General features: G+C 37.4%; 1 protein-coding gene across 1 annotated transcript in view; it reads right to left on the reverse strand.

The window, feature by feature from the left end:
- Positions 1-16,029: 16,029 nt before the first annotated feature.
- Positions 16,030-20,182, reverse strand: part of LOC149086490 (uncharacterized) — a 95,531-nt gene continuing 91,378 nt past the window's right edge. Inside the window, exon 9 of the mRNA XM_089255942.1 lies at positions 16,030-16,603. Within this exon, the coding sequence (XP_089112068.1) occupies positions 16,452-16,603 (152 nt within the window). The 3' untranslated portion in view covers positions 16,030-16,451. The remainder of the gene's footprint in view (positions 16,604-20,182) is intronic.

Below are 20,182 nucleotides of genomic sequence, written 5' to 3' on the forward strand. Positions count from 1 at the left end.
ATATTTATATTTATTGTCTGTGTGTTCTTTGTACAAATCTACAATTATAGAACGATCGTCGCTAAATTTTGCATATACCAAATACGACCCGACTCGAACGATAGGCTACTTTAAAAGTTTGTCCGACCTGGGCAAATGGCCTAAATGGGTGAAAAACTGTTGGGCAACAATGGTTTTTGGGCCTCAACAATCACTTTCCGAACGTTTACATTGGTTGTGGCAAACCATTGTAAAGGCATATACACGTCTGAAACGCATTGCTAGGAAACCACAGTAACCAAAGTAAACGTTCGGAAAGTTACGGAGACATTAATTTTCATGCTTGAGAAGATATAAATAAAAAGTTGATATCAGTGTTATTGCATGGATATCCAACTCAAAAGTAGGTCCGGATAATTACTTCATATTTAATCTCCTGGGCTTCGTATATCTCTAAGCGAACTCAATATTTCAAAAATCGAGAATTCAATACAATTTTTAAAATTACCGATGTAACAAGAAACCCCACTAAATTTCCGCATTTCTACTATTGTCTTTTGATATTCAACTGCATAAATTCATGTGGGTTAAGATATATTAAAATTAGTTATGAGCCCGTAAAAAGTGGATCGAAAAAATTCCACAGCTTTAATTAAGCATTTTTGAAAGTTGAAACAGGCAGATGGGTAACTTGAAGTTCAGGGGGTGGAGGTTTATCGAAATACCTAGCACCCCTTAAAAAGGGGGCAAAAAATATATTCATTTCCACGTTTCTTTAAATCTAGATTTGTTTCTTTCATGAGTCGCGCAGGAAGTCGCCATATTGGTTAACTCAGACACGGTTTGCATATCCCTCAAAGACAGAGGGAGATATATCACGTGGTCCAAAAAGCCTCATTAAAGGAAACCCGGGCAGCGCCGGGTATTATAGCTAGTTTAAATATATTTGTGAATAGCAAGTTGGCAGCTTACATCACAAAAAAGGGGAAAAACGACACGCAAACAAAAATAAATAAAACAAATAAATAAAAATAAACAAATGAACAGGAAAATGATAAATTAAAACCACAACGACATAACAGTAAGTTCAGAAATGAGTGAAAATTCCCGATGACTTTTGATGAGTAGGAGGAGGGAGAAGGGGGTTGGAATAATGCTTACGTCATCAACCACCATTTATAAAAATATGAAATATTCTTAAATGACATCTATATACTTGGAATGCGAAAACCAGAAAAACCTCTCCCTAGTTTGTGGGCACCTGAACTAACATTCCTCCACACTATTGATAAATCCTCAAAAGACCTAGTAGACCTCTCTCAGACCTCAACAGACGCCCCCCCACCACCACGTCCTGCCTCACCTTTGGGGGGGGGGGCAGCTAGAAGGTTTTGTGTCTACTCACATGTGCGTCACATGAGTTGTTCTTGAGTGATTTACTGGACTCCCGTGCATAAGCGAATACGTGCTCTTCGAACGGGAGGAGGTGGTTCACCGAGAATGTGCATGCTGATCGTGTGGGTTATATACTTTTTCTCTGCCACCCTATGTATATTCTCGAAAGGCAATCCCATTAAAAGGCGTACGGAGAGGGCTCATACGATCGAGGGGGCACAAAATGCTTAGGAGACGGGTCCCAATGATCTTCTTGAAGAGAAATTTTGAGTTCTTAGCCTTCAAACAGCATTGCAATTGATTATTATAACATATAACGATGTTCTCTTCCGAAATTTTTTAAAAATATTATTTGCATCAAAATACATTTTTGTACATCTGGAGGGGGGGCACGGCTCCTGGGGTGAGTATGTCACCCCACCCCCCGCATACGTCTCTGATCCGTTAGTAGGTAGGGTGCAGAGCTGATGAAATTTTGCTGACGGGGGGAAGGTCAGAGTTTTGCTGACAAAGGCTAAAAAGCTGCTGACGTAATACTTGAATGACCCCTAGGTGACAGCTAAACGCAGTTTCTTGCATGAAAAAGAAGAGTATAAATATGAGTTACTTACCCCGACCCGGCGAATGTGATTCGCCATACGGGGGTTCCCCGAAGGGAGCATTTACTTTCTCAATCAAAAAAAAAAAAATTACATGTTAAAAATATATACATTCTATATCACCGGAGCACCATTGGTCCGAGGTTAACAATTCACCTTACAAAACTCGGGCAACACCATTAACAACCCTCGAGCAGGAATTTGGTGCTCCCGATTACCACTTTTCAATCTATTTGTTTCTCTCGGGAACATTTCACTCTGTTCCTAAGTACCTTTGCACTGCCAAGTCCATTATACCAGAAAGAAGGGTTCTTGTTTTTTGGTTTTTAATCAGTGCCGTAATTGGAATGTTAGTGCTTGTTAAGTTTATCTTCTTTCTCTCGCTTTCCCAATATTCGCATTGATATATAAGATGTTGGGTGGTGCCACTATCTTTGTTGCAGAAAATGCACATCGGGGACTTTCCATGAAACCTAGCTTGAGCAATTCCTGTGGCACCATGTTGCGTGAGTAACTGATTTATATAAAAGTCTCCTTGAATTCTTGTGGTGCTAATCTTAGGGAAGATAGCATATGTGACCCTTCCTTTGTTGCTATCATCCCAATATTCTTGCCACTCTTTGAGGATGTCTTTCTCGATAACTTGTCGAATATATGATTTTGTATATTTGTTGTTGATGTCTACTTCATCCTTCTGCGTGGCTTGTTTTGCTTTTGTATCAGTATAGTCATTTTTAATGTTTTCGTGGTGTGCTTTAACCCAATGTAGTTTTGTATTAAATTTTTTAAAGATCTTCTGCATTATGAGCACTCTGTTGTTTTTGTAATTTGGATTACCGATTGCACATAAAGTTGATTTTGAATCTGTATATATGTGGGCCTCATATATTTTATTTCCAAGGATATGTTTTGCCACATTATATATTGCCAATAATTCTGCCAAAAAGACGGTACTATTGTCTGACAATCTGTACATTTTTTCCAATGTTCTTTTGTTTTCATGGTAGTACGTGTGCGCACAGCCCACTCTGCTTAACATTTTGGAGCCATCTGTATAAAAAGAATGTGTGTTATTGTCCTTAGCATTTTCGTCCCATTCAATCTTGATTCTATTCCATGGTGGAATATTAGAGCAGTCTGGCTCTTGTATTTGAGAGTGCATTATAATTTGTTCTTCAAATTGTGTAGACTCTTTCAATTTACTGATATTATACCATCTCATTCGATTTTTCAGAGTAATGTTGATTGGAGGTATACCTGCTGGTGTGAACAACGCCTCGTACGAAACCGTCGAATAGCATTTCGTTATATCTAACAAGAATTGCCTTTGTATTTGAAGAAGTTTCTTATTATGTGTTGATTTGTCTTCAAACCATACTTCGTAACCATATATTATTTTCGTTTCTATGGCCTCCAAAATCTTCTTTAAAACTTCCGGCTTCGTACCCCTTGTTGCCCTCGAGTTTCTTTTCAATTCGTGATGTGATGTAGATGCTTTTTCTTTGATATAGTGCAGATGATCACTCCATGTGAAATTCCGGTTCAATCTTACTCCCATGTATTTAAAGCTAGTTTTGTATACAATGGGAAAATTAGCCAATCTGATTGATGGGACGCTTTTAATTTTCCCCTTTTCTTTACAAATCGAAAACACGCACTTTTCTTTGTTGAATTTTAGTCCAAAGATGTCAGCCCATTTTTGAGTTTTCATGAGTATATGTCTTGTCTTTTTTGTAAAGTGTTTGGGTACTGCCGCAGAGACCATTATCAAAATATCATCGGCAAAGGCCTGTATGTTGACATCTTTTCCCGGGTTGATTTTTAAAAGTTCGTTGATAGCCAAATTCCACAATGTCGGCCCTAGGACCGACCCCTGAGGCACTCCAGTGTTGTATTTATGTATTTTCCCATTATAATTAACGATAGATCTGTCCGTCAAATAACTGTAGAGAATTCTTTTGATATATGCCGGAATGCCAATCCTTGATATAATGTGTTTAAGAGGCGTTATCTTCAATGCATTGAATGCATTAATTATATCAAGTGATATTAGACAAACGATTCGATCTCGCCTCAAGTTGCTTTTGACTATATCTTTGACATTTTGGAGGGCGTCAATAGCTCCTTTTCCTTTTCGGAACCCATATTGATTCTGCTGAAATATTCCGTTCTTTTGTATATAAAATTCTAAACGGTTACCAATACATTTCTCAAATATTTTGCCGATATAAATATGGAATATTTAAAAACGGTAAAGAAATTTTCCGTCTATTATTATTGTTACGAACTATCGACGGTAGATGGCGCGATTCGTTCGATGGCTCTCAAAATGTCGACACCGGTTTCGGTCTAAGCGCAGAGACATGCGATTGGCGGAGAACTGGCAGGGCGTGTAGAGAAAAATGTAGAAAGTCCCGCCCCTCCATACGGTAGCGCCGCCGACTAGGAAACTGTGAAATAGAATTTTGTGGAATGTTCTTTTTCTCGAAGTTTCTATCCGGGTTATAAATACCGTGGTGCTCACAAGATGGCAGGCTCAGAAAAGACTCAGAGAGGCTCAGACAGGCACAAGGAGATTCAGTCAGTTGTGTTTAAACTTTGCGAGAAAGTTGTTAATACGTGTAAATTGCTGTTCTGTAAATAAATCTGTATTTGTCCGTCGAACCGCTTCTTGTTTTGCAATCTCGAAGTCTTGTGAAAAATTATCCGGAACAATTTAGACGGCGGCGCTACCGTATGGAGGGGCGGGACTTTCTAGATTTTTCTTTACACGCCCTGCCAGTTCTCAGCCAATCGCATGTCTCTGCGCTTAGACCGAAACCGGTATCGACTGATTTCGACATTTTGAGAGCCATCGAACGAATCGCGCCATTTATCGTCGATAGTTCGTAACATTATTTTTTCGCCATTTAGCAAATTATTTCTCTCGCCTGTCTGCGAAATTGTTCACTTTATTTCACCGGTCCGCAAGTAGAGAAAAGTTCATTCAAAGAACATTCTGCTGTAGATGATCATTATCAACCATTGTGTGTGTCAACATGGAATGAACTATGAATACAGCACTCACCGCCAATTGAATCACCGGTTAATAAAATTATAGCCACGATAAAACGAAATCGAACTAATAGCAATCACATTATAAAATTCCCGTTTAATAGAATCAATGCTACCGCTTTTAAAAATGAAAATCATTTTTGAAATGGATTTTATCTATTGAAAAACTGTGAAACTTAAAAGGAAATTTAACCTCATGACTTATCTGGTGCAATGTTAGCCAATACGCATCTAGATGCGTGATTCAAGCACTAAAATTCAATTTTACCCCTCCAAATTTCGTTGAGGAGTGAAAATACTCCTTCAAATTTCAGGTCATTTGCCACATAGAGTCATTTCCCACTGATAAAAAAAAAGGACACCTTCGTTTTACAAAAATACCCCTTTAAATTTTGAAGATGAGTGAAATTACTCTTGAAAATTAGGTTTTCGGATAACACTAATCTGGTGGTGTTGTTTTTTTGGCATCTAGAATTTCATTTGCAGTTTTCTGCAATTCGTTTGCAAGAAAAAAAAAATTGTGTTTAAGATTTGAGAGAAGTGGCAAAAGAAACGAAGACGTAGGAAAGGGGGAGCTTCTAATTCTAAACCAAGCACAACTTCAGTCTATCGACATTAGGCAGTTAAAAACCGTAAATAGGGGGGGGGGGGCGGGGGGTGTCTGCAAAAACTTCGGCAAAAAAAATCTCACTGAAAAAATCTGAAAATAAGACTGTTAAACAGACTATTCTGTCTCCAAAAACACGTATGCCTGATTACTCCGAGAATATTTTATGAATTGTAATGTGTCTGTGCTATAATGTGCGTATTTAACAAATTAATTAGTAATAAACTGGTTATTAACACACAAATTTTGATTCATCAGAGGCTACAATGCATCACATTTACTTCTCATAGTAATATCCTTCAAAAATATATGTACTTCAAATTTTTGTTTCGACGGCTATAAATATCAGCCACTTAATAAAATCAAAATTGTCTGGATACTAAGCGGCGGGCACTGTACTACGACATCACTTTCGCAGTTTGCAATTAAAAGGATCGACATCATGATACCGTGGTGTCAACCCTGCGACACGACCCATCAAGGCTTACATTGCTAATAAGCTTCCATCCACTGAGCAGGGGTTGTGGTCAATATCCATGTTCAAGCCTTTGCAGATGACCTGGTTTTTGTGATTTCTGGTGCTAATCACGACGACATCACTACTGCAAATCTCCGATAAACAAACTGACTAGATGGTTTGGTGAAAATCATCTGGAGATAGAGGTCGAGAAGACCAAGTTTCTTTGGCCCCCATCCTAAGAAAAAGAAACCACGCATAATAATCGACGATACCCGCATTTGGCCTTTGAAGAAAATAAAGTATCTAGGAGTACATATAGATAGCCGGCTTAACCTTATGCCACACTTGGTAAAACAGATTGACAAATTTCATGAGACTCTGCAGTTGTTGCGAAGAGTGGCCGGACCACGGTGGGGCCGCCGACAGAATTTCCGGGATATGCTTTACTAGAACAACAGCAATTATCCTAAGGATGCGCTTCTTGGTATCGGGATCCTATGGCAAAGAATAGGCAAAAAAGAGCTCTGGCTAAAGCTCAGAGACCATTCCTACTTTATGTTTTAGGGCATACGTTACCACGGCCAGTGCCGTCTTATAAATATGTAGCAACTGGGAATCCACCTCTCAGTAGCTTTCTCGATTACGAGGCGCGCAAAACACGAATGCTTCACCTCGACGAGGATATTGTGGTGGAAGCTAGACGACTGCGGGCAGCCGACTTCGAAAAGACGTTCAAGACCTGGCCACAGCACCCAAGCATGGGCATAGCGGTAAACCAGATAATGCCATGATCACAAGACGCAGGAATAAAGAAATTCCTCCCTCGGAGATGCCCTCTACATCACAATTACAGCATCCAGATGTAAATGTATATAGTTAATCTGCTTAAATTAGCTGTGTGTTTAATCTTATTTTCTTTGGTATATATATTTCATGATTATTTTATTTTTCTCTCAGTCAATCTTGATTGTATTGTGCTTAATGTTTTCTGATAGATTGTTTCCATAGAATGTATATAATTATTGCATTTGTTGAATAAATAGAAGATGCTCTCCGACACGACCCCAGCCTCCCAGGAGGATAAGCGAGGAAGTTGTCTTGCACAACAGCTCTGGGCGCGCGTAAGCGGTCATCAATCAATCAATCTCTAGTAGGTCCCTTTTTCGATCATTCACATATTTGCACAATCTCTAGGTCACTCCTTTCGTCCCTAGCTGTCTAGACAGATGCGGATATTTATGGTTTTGCCACCCTTCTTCCATTCTACACTCAAAATTTCTTGATTACTTATTCCTCAAATTTTACTCCCCTCGAAATTTGCCGCCCTGGGCCATAGCCTACTAAGGCCCAAGTAAATACGCCTTTTTCTCCTATACATAAAATACCGTGATCATGCCCTAACCCCCCCCCCACAAAGACAAAAGAGGAGACATATGGGTGGGGGGGGGGGTATCCAGCCCATAAGCCTGGGGTGGATCCTTCTTTTTTATTTCAAATTTACTTTGCAGGAGATCCATGAAAAATCCTGACCTTGTGTCCGATATATCCCAAAGATCCATCCTTCAAGATCATAGAACGTGGCCCGGCTCCAATACGATGGGAGGGGGGGAGTGGGTCCAGGGGTGACTTGAACTTACCTGCTGCCCGGGTGCGAAGTATCGCATACCGCCCTTAATGGGGACCCTAGCAGGAGGCTGACTGAGCGTCAGAAAAGGGACCTCGAGATAAACCTGATTTCTTTTCAGGAAAAGAACCCGCACATCATTGTTTACCGTGCAAAATTTGCGTGACCATGCATCCCGTTTTTGGAGTAGAATTTTTCTGCTTTGCTTTTTTATCCAAAATTATTTTACCATTCTTAATAATTATTCCATTACCATTCTTAATTATTATATTTCAGATAGTTTAATCCTTTAAGTAGCACTTATTTTTGTGAGCCATCATCACTTATCCTGTAGAGATCATACACATAACGAGTTTATTTTTATTAAGAAATTTTTTCAAAGTTGTTTCTGGTATTCCAGGGACCGGACAAGTGAGAGGCCGAATTTTTCCTTTGCTTTCATTTGACTATTGTGGAACAAATTCTGGGTGAGGCATCCCCCCCCCCCCTAGAGCAGGTCCTCTAGGCCGGAATCTTTTGCGTCCCCCCCCCCCCAGTTACTTCTCATGGGCCTATCTATAGTTAATTCATAGCGTTAAAAGGCCAAAACTTATGATAATTGTCCCGATTCTTTGTGGGGGGCCATGGGTGAGGCAACCAAAATTCACACTTGCTCCTTCTGATAGAGTGGGCAGGGCAGCGCTTGGCCATGCGACCCTTTGCGGTTGCGCACCGCTCAAGAGGGGGTGCTAAATCCGAGGTGAATGGGTAAAAAAAGTTCCATTGGCCGAAAAAATCAAAGAAAACGTTCTCTGTCGGCTCTGTAGGGTGCAAAGTCCGAGATGAAAGGGCGAAAAAAAAAATTTTTTTGTTAGGAATTGTTTGGATAAATTGGGAGGGAGGGGGCTCCAGCTTGGGGCCCAGGACTAAATCCGCCTAGGGGTTCTGACGCAGGATGTAGGGCTATGGGAGAAGCAATAGGTAGGACTCGCAAAAAATAAGTCCCGCATGCGTACAGATTTTGTCTCGAGCCGCCACGATAGCTTGCATTCTTGCTTCTGGTAATACTGTCAGGGGCCCTGTCCGTTTTTTTCACTTTTCCGTCGTCGAGACTCAAAAGCGTGATGTCATGTGAATTTTTACTGTGTTAAATTTTATGGTCTTAACTAATGTGTACGTGCCGCCCCTTACAACCTGCCGCTCGGGTGCGTCGCACCCCTTTCACCCTCACTTAAGCCGCTTCTGGGCTGCTGGTCGTAATGTCACGTAAGTGCTGTGGTGGTCGCTGTGGTGGTCGAGTGGTTATAGTGCCGGACTCGTGATGCGAGGATCCGGGTTCGAACCCCACAGTGGTGGTCGGCTGAAGTTGGTTTTCTGTGGTTCCCAACTTCAAGACGCAAATGCGAGCCGATCTCCCCGTTAAAAAGTCTCGCCACAGAGAGCAACAGTCCTACAACGGTAAATCATTCAACCATAACACTTCACTCATAGTTAGTAAAAAACTGGGGGCAGATGACAGCACTACACATAACAAGCATTACATAGAAACAAACTTTACGTCAGGTTGCACTACACGTACACGCACATTCCCGCATGTACCGATTCGTTGGGGGCTTCCGCGGGGGGGGGGGGTGTAGGTAGCAGTAGTAGGTAGGGGCTCGGGGATCCATGATGTTCTTAAGTCAGCCACCTCGTTGGGCAATTTGCCTGTTGTGGTGTTGTATTTGTATTTGTATTTGTAAGTAATGAAACACGTTCAGACGCACGCGTGCGCAAACAAAATGAATGTTTATCAGGCGTTTCCGGGCTAAATAGAAAATCTGCAATTGCGCTATTTCCACGAGCTCTTGTATTCTATTGAATTGAATCAGTCTATATACTACGTTTCTTCTTTCTAAATGTTTTTCACGTTTCTCAGACTATGGTTTATAACTTGAGACGTCAAAATGTTTGGTCAATGATAAGCGGCAGAATGAATGATAAGCATGTATGGAGCACCCGAAAATTCCAACTTCACGAAGGAGATGAGTCTATTGCTCTCGGCGTTGTTTTTCTTTTTCTTTTGTTTTTCGAAGAAAAAGGAAAAACTAGTGTCGTAGAAAATATCTAAGGCAGAAAAATGAATTTTGTATTTTTTGGACGAAAAGAGAGAGAGACGAGCATAATACCTAATATGATCCCGTCGCGTGGCAAATGGCAATGAAAAAAATATCGAATAATGAGCTTAAAGTTTTTCCTTCCGCGATCCGGATTTAATAAAGTCACGAATAACTTTTACATTTATTTTCGAGCATTTAAACTGCCCTCTTTATTTTTTACTCGCAAAATGGCGTCTCCCTTTGAAAGAATATCTTAACACGAAACATCGAGTGGGACGTTTTTCTTTCTTACGGATAATATTCAACATTTAAGCCTCGAGATTTTCCTTCGTCGTTTGTTCCGACGCGAAAAAAAGAAGGTAAAACATTTTTATATTTTTGACATAACTCGCTCTATTTTTTTTTCTTAACAATATTGGAATAAAAACTGAAATAAAATTTTCACTTTATGCAATGAAAAAAGTCGCGTGAGCTTGTTTTTTTGTTTTTTTTTCTACTGCGATAGGAGAATTCTTAATATTGGAGGAAAAGAAGAAAATGATTTAAAAAATATTTTTGCGTCTTACTTTTTTTTGATTAATGCACCCGAATGAGTTGTTGTTCTCTTTACTCGATTCTTATCGATTCCATTTTTTTTTCCTTTTCGAGTTCTTAACAGATAGAAATACTTTGGGGATTTTCCTGAATCAAATTGTGGGAAAATTCTGTTTTGGATGAGCTAAAAAGTAACGTCAAAGGCATCCGATATGTCAGGGGAAAATAAAACATTAACGTGTTAATGTAATGTCTGAACAAACCTATAAAAAAAGTGTCCGAATTGTCGCACGAGACTGTTCTTCATTTCCGACTCAAACTATTATTTCATATACACGGGCACTAGAGATTGACGTCGATTACTTTTCCGTTGGCAAAATGGAATCTTCGTTGAATACCAAAGAATTGCGAAGATGGAACCACACTTTTTTATGGCACATACACTTTTTTTAGTTCGCAGAGAAGGGAATATATGCACACTGCATGCATGTCATGAACTCGGTTTTTTTTTTCACATGATTTTATTTTACATTACTTTTGATCAGTTATTCGAACGTATAATATGGTGATCTTTTACCAAGGTTCCTTGCTTTGTGAAGCGTAGTGGTCTAATGCACTCACCACGCATGTGAGAGGACGTGGACTCGATTCCCCGTGGTTTCAGTTGAATTTTTTTCTTCAATTCATCTTCGATAAAGACCGTCGTATGTCTGGAGTAAAAATTAGAAAAACATATCTGTATATACGTCAAATAAAGTCATATATTTTCCGTGGAGAAATCTTGTGAAAATTATTTATGACACCTCAACGCTGTACATACAACTCATCCGTTGGAATTTTTTGCTTCATATGCATTAATTGCGTCCGCGTGCTACTTCTGATGAAGTTTGCAAACGACGATGCGTTAAAAACTCGTGAGTGAGCTGAGCAACGAGCGCTATAAACGAACGTGGGCTATATGAAAATTATATTTGCAGTAGCACGGTTTACTGTACATAATTATAATTTGTTTTTGTACATCCTACCAAAAAAAGGGTAATTACATTTGATCGTATGTTTGACTTTCACCAAAGTCCATTCATCTTGTGAAAGAAATAGTGTATGTATTCTGCAGATATATAGTGAATCCCCCATTAAAACTGCCGAATTTTTAAAAAAGATGTCTAAGAAAAATGATTTATCAACAAAGGCAAACAATTCCCGTCAAAAGACGGCTCGTAAAGGGTTAAAACATTGACTTGTTTTAACCCTTTAAGTACTGACAGTACTTTAAAGTACCATCAACATTTTAACCTCAATTTCAATGACATACGTTGTTGGGTGTTGGTATTTTACAGTGTGAAGACTGTGTAACTGATTTACGATTTCCAGAGGAGATTTCCATAAGTTTGGGACTATTAACAATTTTGTAATATGTTAATTAATAAAATTCAGATGTGTTTCGCTCCGTAGAAGTGTTTACTTTGGAATATGTAAACACTGAATGTGTGCGTGTACACACAAAACTGAATTTTATTAATTAACATATCAAAAAAATAAAAAAACGAATAGTTTTTTTTTTGTACAAGTAAGTGTTTGCTGCGTTACGCAAAAGTGTAATGTTGTAAAACACTGCCCCCCTCCCAAGGTGTTCTCTAACAAATGCATAAAACAAATTATGGCTTTCTTTGTGCAAAAATAAATAAATCATTGCTATGAATACTTATATGAATAATAATATTATAATTTACTAATTCAACTAATTTGTGAATTGATAATTGTTATTTTTATTGTAAGCGTAGTGTTGAGATGAAACTGTCAAGTACGAGGATAATAAATTCGTTATGTGCAGAATAATTTAAAAAAATTCTTTGCTTTTAGACCTCAATTAGAACTAAAAAAAGGCCCTACCAAAATATTTTAATGACAATTATTTCATTTTTTCTTAATGTAATACTGAAAGGTTACTAGGAGGTTACTACTACTTTTAAAGCCTCAGAAGCAATTTACCACAGTTTCAACCCCCGAAGTGGTGAGATGTTTAAAAATGGTGTTCTGTGAGACCTACCAGTTCATGCACATGTGTGTGCATAATTGGCTTACACGTTAATTATTCGCTGGAGGTGATACCATTTATCTTCCAAATCGAAAGCGAGGCACTGGCCTTCGAATTAGTGAATACTTTGCCGATTGAAAAATTTTTATATTTTAAGTCTACTACTTTTCTGAAGAATAGACCTGCTTGCATTTGATATTCAAAATCGGAAAAATCGCACAAAGAAAATTCAGTTGGACTTCACTGTCTGGCCGTGGGTGTCGACATAAGAACAACTGTGTGGAAAGCTAATGCAAATTATTGCAGAATTTACTCATTCGAGATTCGTGGCCAAAACTGTTGAATACCATTCGGCTCAAAGAGGATGTCTCCGACATTTTTCCAAAATCGTCTGATCTCCATCGTTGGTGATTTCATTTGGCCCCACTGTGATCCGGATTAAAAAAACGTAACTTCGGTAATTCATAGTTTTCTCCCAAAGTAGACTCACGTTGCACGCATATCGCATGACGAGGATTTACGGCAGGATATGTCATAGAGTGTGTAGCAGGCATGTCAGCATAGGAGGAGTGTCATAGAAGCATTCCGAGAGATCACGAAATTCAATCTCAAACCAAACAGAACGCGAAAATTCAGAGAACGTTATTTTCAAGAAGCACCTATGCTCTGTGCTGCGTGTGCTGTATTACATTGAAACGAACGTGTGTGCATTTTTGTTTCGTAATCATCTAAATGTTCTACGAACACTTACTGGCCGTTAGCCAGTTCTAATTTGAATGCGATAAGAATAGGATAGGAAATACCGACTAAAGATCAGGATCACAAGCTCCGCGTCATGAAGAACTATATCGATAAGGGCAATTTGGTCCTTTGGATATTCCAAGTCAGAGAAAAAGACGCCAATGGCCAACTAGATCGTCTTTGACATTTTCCATTTGGATTAATTAGATCAGATTAATATTTTTCGCACCGAATTTAGAGGGCGAGTACAATGTATGGAATGACTGTATACCAAGCAGATATGGAGTGCGGAAAGAAAATTCACGTGCCTATGTGAGGAATCTAACCACCAACCTCTCGTAGTCCGGGCGAGTGCGCTACCATTACGCTGCAGAGGACTGTCATTTTTTCTGTCTTAGAGCATATATATGAACGCTGAACGGGACCGCGAATAGACCTCTTCTGGGTCATAACAATAGCTCCCTATATATCGGCATATATCGGCATATAGGGAAAAACGATCTAAGGGAAGAAAATGTCGGTCTTCTGTAGCTAAACGGTAGAGCACTCGCCCGCACTACTACTAATAAACCACACATGCACCTCATCCACATTCCTCTGCGGAACTTCTAACGAATTCCTACATGTTGTGCGTGTCGCGAACCTAACGTGAAGTTTGTTTCTGTGTAGTGCTTGCTGATGGTCATCTGCCATCAATTTTTCTAATTATGAGTGAATTGTAATGATTGGATAACTGTACCGTTGTAGGCCTCTTGCTTTCTGTGGGGAGACTTTTTAACAGGGAGATCGGCTCGCCTTCACGCCTAGAAGTTGGGAACCACAGAAAACCAACTCCAGTCGACCACCACTGTAGCGATGGTGTACTACCCGGACTGTGAGAGATTAGTGGCTCGATTTCCCACAGAGGCATGTGAGTGTTCTTTCTTCTCTGTTATCCAGTCTTTCGTACTTTGCATGAGCAGCGGCGAGTGGCATCGTTTCTCTCTAAAAGGTGATTATTAATCAAGGTGAAAAAAATGTTATAAGTGTTATAAAAGGTGATTATTATTATTAGCCATTCAAAATATATGCACTAGATTAGCCAATAGACTAAGCATTAAAACTCATCTAACTGAGCTTAATTCTATGTAAGGTCATTTAATATCACCGCCCCCCCCCCCCAAACTCGTAACTATCACAAATGGGTGATTTAAAATGTAAAGATTTTTTTTTAATAGGACAGATGTAATCTACCCTGAAAACATTCCTGTTCACGTTTTTGTCTGTATTCCTGCGTCCTTCTTTTTTTTTTTCTTTTTGCATACCGTAAATGACTTTAATCAACGGAGAATCAATCGATTTCCCAGTAGAAGCCGCACAGACCAGGAACACTTTCAAGGTGCCGGCGAATTTACGACGCAATTTTCACCGCTGTCCGCATTATATTTCCTCTGAGACGAAGATAAGCCTGAATTAATGTTTAGCCACGGGAGAAAAAACAACTTATTTTTCCTTGTTTGAACTCTTTTTGAAGCACATTCGAGTGAGTTGCTCTTAAAATAAATGACGTTCTTCTCGATGTATTTATTTACACAGATATGAGAAGAATATTTGTTCATTATGAATAATGAATTGAAAAAAAAAGGGAAGTCAATTATTCATTCGTTCCTGCTAATGACGAAAGATAAAAAATGATCGAACGGTAATCGATTTCTCGTAGAGGTTTTGTTTCTTGCTAAAGGCTGAAATTCGAGTTCAATCTAGTATCGAGGTGCTCGGAATATATACTGTGACCGCCGGTTATTCAAATCACTTTTTTATCCTGACGATTCTGATTTTATCAAGTGGCAGATTTTTATGTTTCAGCGAATCAAAAAATGCAATTAAAAGTATATTTTTGTGATAGAAAATCCCTGTAAAGTAAAAATGTGATGTGTTTGTTCTCAAGCTGACCACATTTCCTCGAGAAAAATACTGGAAATTGGGATTCAAAATATTGCAAAATAAGGGAGATTGCCAATTATCATCGAAAATAACGTTAAAGATGAGCAAAGTTGGCAATTATCTATCTAAAAAAATCGCCAACGAATGAATTTCATGAAATGACAAATTATGTAAGGTAAATATTTTTATTCCTAGTTGTAATTATCGTATTGTGCGTAATTTATGAGTTGAAAAATAATTTCAATGACGAATAAAAATGCAAGTAGTGCTTCGTGAAAAATATGCGCGAAAACGAGACATTTTTACAAATAAAAGTCGGGAGGGCCAAAACTGCATGAAATGGTCACGCTACGTGACCTATTCTATACTGATGAATCATTCTATTCTGGTGAATTGACACTTTTTTTTAACAAATAGTTCAGTACAAATTAATTAAACTGGCACATGAAAAGTGCACATGTTTGGTTTTTATGCAAATTTTCTAAAAAAAATTTTTAAATTTTCTTGAAAACGTCATTATTTTCTCAATATCATTTGAAAATTTTTAAAAATTTATATCTCGTTTAATTTTATGATTTCTGAATTGGACCCTTCCGTCAACTCTTGCCGTTTCCTTCTGCGGAAGTAAATTGCCCATAACGGCGATAGACAAAGGTTAGGTTCGGTTAGGAAATAGCTCGCGAAGTTAAATCTTCCTCCAAATTTCACAGTTGATAAAATTCATTTTAAAAGCATTTTTGATTTTGTAAAGAGAAGGCCTGATTTTATTGAACGGAAATTTTATACTGTGATTGATATTGATTTTGTTTTAGCGATTTGATTTTATAAAGCGGCTAATTTTATTAACCAGTGATTTTATTAGCGGTGGGTCCTGCACCAATTCACATCTGCCTCAGTAGGTAGAAACAAAGAAAGAAGAATTTTTGTGTGTGCCTGCACGATTCGTAATACGTTTCAATGCATATTTCACTTTTCTATTTATAATACACTAAAGAAAACATAGGTAAAAGAGTGGTCTTTATTACTCGATGGATGTCATCTCTGTTTGAAAATCCCGCGACAGGTGAAGTTCCTCAAATGTTTTGTTTCCGATGCACGCGCACATACATATAACATATCTATATTTACACATTTTTCTGTTTCGAATCTCGTTAAACCATTTTTGGTTAGCAGTTCTGCCATCGTTTCAGGAGGGAAAGAGTTACGATCACACTGGAAACGATTCCACAAACGCACGACTTCATTCCTTCAAACCTTACGAATTTATTCGTAAGTTGGCGAACGGTTGCACGCACAGACGTACAGCACATAAGATATCGGCGTCTCTCGTTTCACCGCCAGTGTTATTTACACGGAACACTTTTTTTAAGGTAACATTTCCTGTTAACGAGGTTCTAATATCAGTGTGTTAACGGCGTCTGTTCAAGAACACATTCGTCCGTTCAACTGTGTTAAACTGGCAGTCACAGAGACGCACATGGTGAGTAGAGCCGAGATTTTTGTGGCACTCGATGACTCTAAGTAAGAGTAATCATCCGCATTTTCGTAGAACGCGTCCAGAGTTTCATTCGTGCCTACAAGTAAAAAGAAAGCAATTGATGAAGTACAATTTCATAAAACTTTCTATAGAATATTAACTTTTGTTCCTTTCAAAATAAAATATTTGAAATTGAATAGGCAAACAATGTAAACACAAATAACTATTCGTCAACATATCAGTGCCCACTAGTTTTTCTTGTACGGAGTTAAATACTCGAGTACATGTTTGTTTGAAAAACATTATAACATTCCAGAAACTTACGAGCACAGTTCATGAAATGCTTGAGTGAAATTTCCCGAATTTTCCGCAGACTGAAGACCTCATTTGAATATGAAAAAAAAAAGTTTTCATCAAAAAAATTGTCCCTCTGCCAATAAAACTTCATCGATGTGTTTCGAAATATCTGAATAAGGTACTTGATGCTAATCCTATATCGAGACGTTTTATATTGTATCATACCAACAAAATAAGCTATCCAAGCCCACTGCTATCGCTTCACAACAGCGACAATTGGATCCACGGTCGGGACCCGATCCAACTTAAAGATATGAGGACATCAGTTAATAGCTTCGATGCATAAAATCCAGGCTCAAAGCTGAAATAGTAATAGCACTATTTACCCTCAAAATATCATCACGCGTGTTATTCTGTCGAAGCAAATGCACGCGTAATTTTATATTTGTAGAAACACCCTCCTTTTGAACCCGTAATGTTGAACTTGAACTATTCTAGGTCTACGTACATAATGTTAACTAGCTTGTGCTAGTTAAAATAGAAATATAGAATAGAGAAATAGAGGGAATATTTAAAATTATTATTTTCAGATATATTTAAAATTATTATTTTCAGATATATTTAAAATTATTATTTTCAGATATATTTAAAATTATTATTTTCATTTAAAATTATTATTTTCATTTAAAATTATTATTTTCATTTAAAATTATTATTTTCATTTAAAATTATTATTTTCATTTAAAATTATTATTTTCAGATATATTTAAAATTATTATTTTCATTTAAAATTATTATTTTCAGATATATTTAAAATTATTATTTTCATTTAAAATTATTATTTTCAGATATATTTAAAATTATTATTTTCAGATATATTTAAAATTATTATTTTCAGATATATTTAAAATTATTATTTTCAGATATATTTAAAATTATTATTTTCAGATATATTTAAAATTATTATTTTCAGATATATTTAAAATTATTATTTTCAGATATATTTAAAATTATTATTTTCAGATATATTTAAAATTATTATTTTCAGATATATTTAAAATTATTATTTTCAGATATATTTAAAATTATTATTTTCAGATATATTTAAAATTATTATTTTCAGATATATTTAAAATTATTATTTTCAGATATATTTAAAATTATTATTTTCAGATATATTTAAAATTGATAGTTTGGAGCATTTTAATTTGTTTTGGATTTAGCTATTTAGAACTGTAGGTCAGGCACCGATAGCAGGCGACAGTAACCGATCTACTATAGTACAGCAAACAAATAATTGAACAATAGGAACGTAAATAAGAATGGTTGTCTATGGATGGTAGACATGTTTCTTGAGGGTTTAAAGTAAGTGGCGTCATGTCGATGGAAGAAGCTTTGTCCAAGCGGTGGGAACATAGTCCCAATTAAAAGAAATACAATCACAGGCCGATGTAAGTAGATGGGGCAATCGCCATTCATTAGGGGTCTACGTCAAAACATCACGAGCAAAAACATCGCCCGTCAAAACATCACGAGCAAAAACATCACCCGTCAAAACACCACCGTCAAAACATCGCTTGTCAAAACATCGCCGTGACAAAAACATCGCTTATCGAAACCGCTGTGACAAAAACATCGCGGTCAAAACATCGCCAAATACGTCAAAACATCGCACGTCAAAATATCGCAGGTCAAAACATCGCACGCCAAAATATCGCATGTCAAAACATCGCACGTCAAAATATCGCACGTCAAAATATCGCAGGTCAAAACATCGCACGTCAAAATATCACCTGAACATGGCCCTGGAAAAAAGATCGCTTTATGAAAAATTTTTAAATTAAAAATTGTAATGGAAATCACCTCATTCCTTTTTTTTGTTCAACTGGTAACCAAAGCTGCACTAAAAGTGCATTAAACTTTCAAGCGGCTTTGGTTGTGATAAAGTAAAACTGTCATGTGTATGTCTGTGTTCGACTGTTTCCACACCTATTTTCTCTCAATCCTTCGAATTCGGCCTTTTTTTTTGAGTAATGGACAATGAATAGAGAGAATTCTTATAAATTCTGTATTATACAAAGGTTTTTTTAACAGCTAGCTTATGCGAAGATATATTTTGGAAAGAGAGAAAATTTAACTGCCCCTGTGTGCGGCGAATCAAACCCACACTACCTTTCACGAATCGAGTGAACGCCCTAGACCAGCGGTTCTCAACCTTCTTTTGCTCATGGCTCCCTTTCAACCATTTCTCATTCCTGTGGCCCCCCTTGTGACCATGATCAATTTCCTAACCCCCCCCCCCCCCTCCCGTTTTCCCGTTAAATGACAATTGTGCAAATATTGTTTGCAGTATAAATATGTGTTTGAATTTATTTTTAATTTATGAAAATTAAAACACAGTAAAAAAAATATATATAATAAGTTATTTTCAATCAATGTAAACATTGCGCTTGAAGACGGCATAATGTCATCAAGTTACTGTTCAGGATGAAGTTTGAATTATTTACAAATTGGTTTTTCTTGGGTAAATTTGAATTTGGGTGAATCAGAATTTCAAACAAATCAGGAAGTATAAATAAGATTTCAAAAAAGAAAATTATCGGTTTATTGATGTCTCGCTGAATGACAAGCTATCTCCAAGTATCTTTTTGGTTCATAATGTGACCTCTCTCCCACAGGCGAACGAAGTAACGTGTGAGTTGGCTTAAACACAACACAATATTTCACATAACAGACACTACTATATGTAATGTACAGAGGGCATAGGTTACTTTACTGGCAAACCTCGTTCACCCTACAGGAATACTTTCAATTAGAAAAATTATGTGTAGTACTCAGATATGTCATTCATGTTGCAAGGGGGTGTGTAGTTATTAAAATGAAAATGTTAGCTTTCTATACGGACACGTGTGCTCAAAAACCCAATTACAATGTTCTTGCCCCGTCTCTTTTGACGCCAAAAAAAAAACGTTTTATCCGCATTTAACGTTGTTTTTTGGTTGGTTGTCTTCAAATAAATGTTACTGTCAATCACTGTCAATAAAGTGACACTGTTAGCATATATACAGTACATTCATCTCGAAAGCTTATAATTATTGATAACACAAGCTTATGACAAAGGCTTTGATTTTTATGACCTAAAGAAGAAACGTAGTAGCTAATAATTTATCAGCAACGACGTTTCATCTTTAGGTAAAAATCAGAGCCCTACTTATGAGAAATTGGTTACACACACACGCAAAAAAATCATTATGCTTGTTTTTGTGAAACTCATAAAATTTTTGATATTTCAAGTGCTAAATTTCATCTTTCAACTACTCAAATCCTTATGCTCGGCATTGAAATATTCTGCCCACCAATCAAAAAATCAATCAAATCT

This window comes from Pholcus phalangioides, unplaced genomic scaffold (genome assembly GCF_987345545.1).
Source record: "Pholcus phalangioides strain wild (caught in Gottingen) unplaced genomic scaffold, Ppha-v1.0 ptg000004l_1, whole genome shotgun sequence".
NCBI lineage: Eukaryota > Metazoa > Arthropoda > Arachnida > Araneae > Pholcidae > Pholcus > Pholcus phalangioides.